The 4,204-nt window shown below is 58.9% G+C and overlaps 1 protein-coding gene across 1 annotated transcript; it reads left to right on the forward strand.

Moving 5' to 3' along the window:
- The first annotated feature begins 241 nt into the window (after positions 1-241).
- PRF1 (perforin 1) lies at positions 242-3,217 on the forward strand. The gene is made up of 2 exons (XM_055325759.1): positions 242-780; positions 1,647-3,217. Exons 1-2 carry the CDS (start codon positions 242-244, stop codon positions 2,773-2,775), a joined length of 1,668 nt encoding a protein of 555 aa, XP_055181734.1. The 3' UTR covers positions 2,776-3,217.
- The last annotated feature ends 987 nt before the right edge of the window (positions 3,218-4,204 follow it).

A 4,204-nucleotide genomic window follows, 5' to 3' on the forward strand; every position in this document is an offset into this window, starting at 1 on the left:
ATCCCAGCAAGGGGCACCTCCTGCCTGTGTGACCCCCTTGGGCAAGTCACTCCGCCCCTTGGGCCCGTTTGCACGGGGGAGGGATGGGCCAGGTTTGTCAAGGCCAGCGCAGCTCTGACATTCGGTGACTTGCGAGATCTCCCCTTCCCTCTCCGCTCCATGTGCCACGATGGCTCAGCCTCCGCACCTCTCCTCTGCCCACAGCTTCTGGAGCCCAGACCCCCCCTGTTTCCGCAGCTCCATGGGTGCCCGCCTGTTCCTCCCGGGCCTCGTCCTGCTGCTGCTGCCCACGCCCACCCCAGCCCCCTGCCACACGGCCACGCGCAACGAGTGCCGGCGCAACCGCTGGTTCGTGCCCGGCTCGATGCTGGCCGGGGAGGGCATGGACGTGACCAGCCTCAAGCGCTCGGGCTCCTTCCCAGTCGACACAGAGAGCTTCCTGCGGCCCGACGGCACCTGCACCCTCTGCCGCAACACCCTACGGGGGGGTGCCCTCCAGCGCCTGCCCCTGGCACTGACCGACTGGCGTGCCCAGGGCTCTGGCTGCCAGCGCCGCGTGGTCAAGGCCAAGGCCAGCTCCACCGAGGGTGTGGCCAAGGAAGCAGCCAGCAACATCCACAACGACTGGCGCGTGGGGCTGGATGTGTCTCCCAAGCCCAACATCAATGTGCATGTGAGCATGGCCGGCTCGCACTCCAAGGTGGCCGACTTCGCTGCCCAGAAGACCCACCAGGACAGGTACAGCTTCAGCACTGACGTGGTGGAGTGTCGCTTCTACAGGTGAGCATAGCAGGGGGGGGGTGGAGGGGCTTGGGAAAAGGTGTGGGGAAACTTGGAGCGGTCTGGGAGCCCTGGAATGGCAGGGTGGGGACTCGGTGCCCCAGGAGGAGACACAACCCTGGTTCTCACACACTGGGTGGGACAGTGCCCCCAGGTCTCCTTCCCAGGGTCCCTGAACAGGAAAAGCCTCACAGAGAACAGGTGGAGGAGAAGCGAGCAAGGCTGTGCTGAGATCCCCAACACGGTGCCATTCAGATCTACGGAGTGCCCAGTCCCCTCTGTCCTGTGGGCAGGTCACCTGGCAGGAGACTTCCCATCACTGGGCCTCATGCACCCATCCACCCACGATCATGTCTGCCACGTATCAGGCTCTGTGCTGGGAATTAGGGCTATAGTGCCAGACAGCAGCATTACACCCCACCCTCAGGGACCTGGGTCTCACACCCCAGAAACACACGGTGTCCATGGAGGACCCAAGTCACCCACCCTGATTTCAACCACAGTGAGACAGGGTGGCCAGAGCCGTCAGGATCTCAATCTAGAGGCCAGACGGACCAAGGCCTCAGGACGTAGGTTCCAAGACTGGAAGGTCACCATCAGTGTAGCATCATCACCTTTATAACTAAAAAAGAACAGAGAAGAAAAAACTTAATTTTGAAATGGAAAAGGAGAGATTCAGCACACGTAGGTCACCACGGAGTGACAGACAGAATGGGTTTCCCTGGCGGCTCAGCGGCTAGAGCTTGGGCTCGGCGCCAGGCCACCTGGTTCAAGTTCTCTTTCTGTCACCTACCCGTGACCCTGGGCAATCCTGCGGGAAGGCTGATGGGGAATGCTAACCATCTGGTGTTCCTCTCCTCCTTCAGTTTCCACCTAGTACACTCTCCGCCACTGCACCCCAATTTCCAGAAGGCCCTCAGCGACCTGCCCCCCAATTTCAATACCTCCACAGAGGCTGACTACCTCAGGCTCATCTCCAACTATGGCACCCACTTCATCCGGTCCATGGAGCTGGGCGGCCGGATCCTGGCCCTCACTGCCCTGCGTACGTGTGAGCTGGCCCTGGAAGGGCTCACAGCCGATGAGGTGTCAGACTGCCTAACAGTCGAGGCCCAGGTCAGCATAAGTGACCACGCCAACCCTTCATCAGAATTCAAGGCCTGTGAGGAAAAGAAGAAGAAGCACAAGATGACAACCTCCTTCCACCAGGCCTACCAGGAACGCTTTTCCGAGATAATTGGTGGCCACCATACCTCCATGAGTGACCTGCTGTTTGGGAACCAGGCCGGGCCGGAGCAGTTCTCAGCCTGGATGGCCTCACTGCTGGACAGACCCGGCCTGGTGGACTACACCCTGGAGCCTCTGCATGTGCTCCTGGAGAGCCAGGACCCACGGCGGGAGGCGCTGAGGCAGGCTGTGAGCAAGTACGTGATGGACAGAGCCCGTTGGAAGAACTGCAGCAGGCCCTGCCCCCCGGGGCAGCAGAAGAGCCCCCACAACCCATGCCACTGTGTGTGCCACAACTCAGGGATCACCAACCAGGACTGCTGTCCCCGGCAGAGGGGCCTGGCCCACTTAGAGGTTATGAACTTCCAGGCAATGGGCCTGTGGGGCGACTACTTCACGGCCACAGATGCCTATCTGAAAGTCTTCTTTGGAGGCCAGGAGCAGAGAACCTACACGGTGTGGAAAAATAATAACCCCACGTGGATGACGCGGCTGGACTTCGGGAATGTGCTCCTGTCCACGGGGGGGCCCCTGAGGGTTCAGGTCTGGGACCAAGACTATGGCTGGGACGATGACCTCCTTGGCACCTGTGACCAGAAAGCACAGTCTGGCTCACATGAGGTCAGGTGCAACCTGTCCCACGGTCACCTGAGATTCTCCTACATTGCCAAGTGTTTGCCTCACCTGACGGGGGCAACCTGCCTGGAGTATGCCCCCCATGGTCGTCTGGGAGAGCCTCCAGGAAACCAGAGTGGGCCAGTGTGGTGAGAAGAGTGAGCCTTGAGAGGACCTAGGGTGCCTAGGCCTGGACTGAATGGGGTTCTCACAGAAGGAGCCAGGGCCTATCTTCATACCCCCATTAGACAGATGGAAAACTGAGGGCTTTTTTTTTTTTTTCCAATGAAGTGCCTGAAAGGCAAGCCCCAAGTTTCCGGTCCAAGGTGCCTTAGCTCTCTGATACACTTGTGCCTCCAAAACGAGCTGGGGCCAGGCCACAACCTCCAGCCCCTGCTACACAGGGTCAGGAGCTGGGCAGAAGGCCAGGAGGCCCTTCTTCCTAGGCTGCCTCATGTCATTGAAGACCTTCCCTTGGGGATCCCTGGGTGGCTCAGTGGTTTAGTGTCTGCCTTCAGCCCCAGGCGTGATCCTGGAGTCCCGGATCCAGTCCCACATGGGGCTCCCTGCATGGAGCCTGCTTCTCCTGTCTGTGTCTTTGCCTCTCTCTCTCTCTCTCTCTCTCTCTCTCTCTCTCTCTCTGTGTGTGTGTGTGTGTGTGTGTGTCTCATGAATAAATAAATAAATAAAATACTTAAAAAAAAAAAAAAGACCTTCCCTTGTGGCCCTTGGTAGTACGGGCAATCCTTCACCCTCTGGAGTCTAACCCTGCCTGCCCGGATGGCTCTGCCTTCCCTGTCTTCTTTGCACCACCCCCACCCCCCAGCTTTGCCCCTGAGCCAAAACGAGAACTGTCTGAACCTGCCTGGTGCGTGCACTGCCTGAAGGAGGACTAATAAACGCGACGTGACGGTGACGGTCATGGCGTGGTTGAGGCAGAGGAGAGGATGGGGACCAAAGACGGCCCTGGAGACCAACTTCTCCATCAGCAACCCTGCACAGTGGGACAGATGGCTCACCCCGGGGCAGGCTGGGTAATAAACAAACTGGCTTTCCCCCTTTTATTGGAAATGCGGGGACCCAAAATATTTTACTTCCCTCGTAAGTCTTGATTCAAGAAACAGCAGCACAAATTCGATGACCAAAGGCAACAGACGTTCAGCTCCCACCTGGGTGGCCACAGGGAGCGGTGGTGAGGACTACGGTGAGTTGACGGGCACGTGATTCATCTGTGCGTGTCGGGGGCGGGAGGGGGGCAGTGGGGGCTGCAGCTCTGCACCCACCGAGCATTCCCAGGCAGGAACGTTGAGTCGGGGGCTGGCAGGTCTTCTAACTTCTGCAAGTAGCCACAAACCCCAGATCAACGTCTCTAATTGTTGGCAATGCAGTGCACTTTGCAAAAATAAACCCACGTGGGTGCGGTAAAAGCCAAAGAGAATGTGTGTGCAGGCCACGGTCCACCCAGAGCCATCGGCTTGAGACCTGTAATTTCAACAGAACCCGTCCGATGGGCTGAAGAGCTCTCCCCTGTCCCACAGTGTGAGGGGCGAGGCGGTGGCTCCAACAAGGTGGTGCAAGGGGG

The sequence above is a fragment of the Nyctereutes procyonoides genome, unplaced genomic scaffold (genome assembly GCF_905146905.1).
Source record: "Nyctereutes procyonoides isolate TBG_1078 unplaced genomic scaffold, NYPRO_anot_genome, whole genome shotgun sequence".
NCBI lineage: Eukaryota > Metazoa > Chordata > Mammalia > Carnivora > Canidae > Nyctereutes > Nyctereutes procyonoides.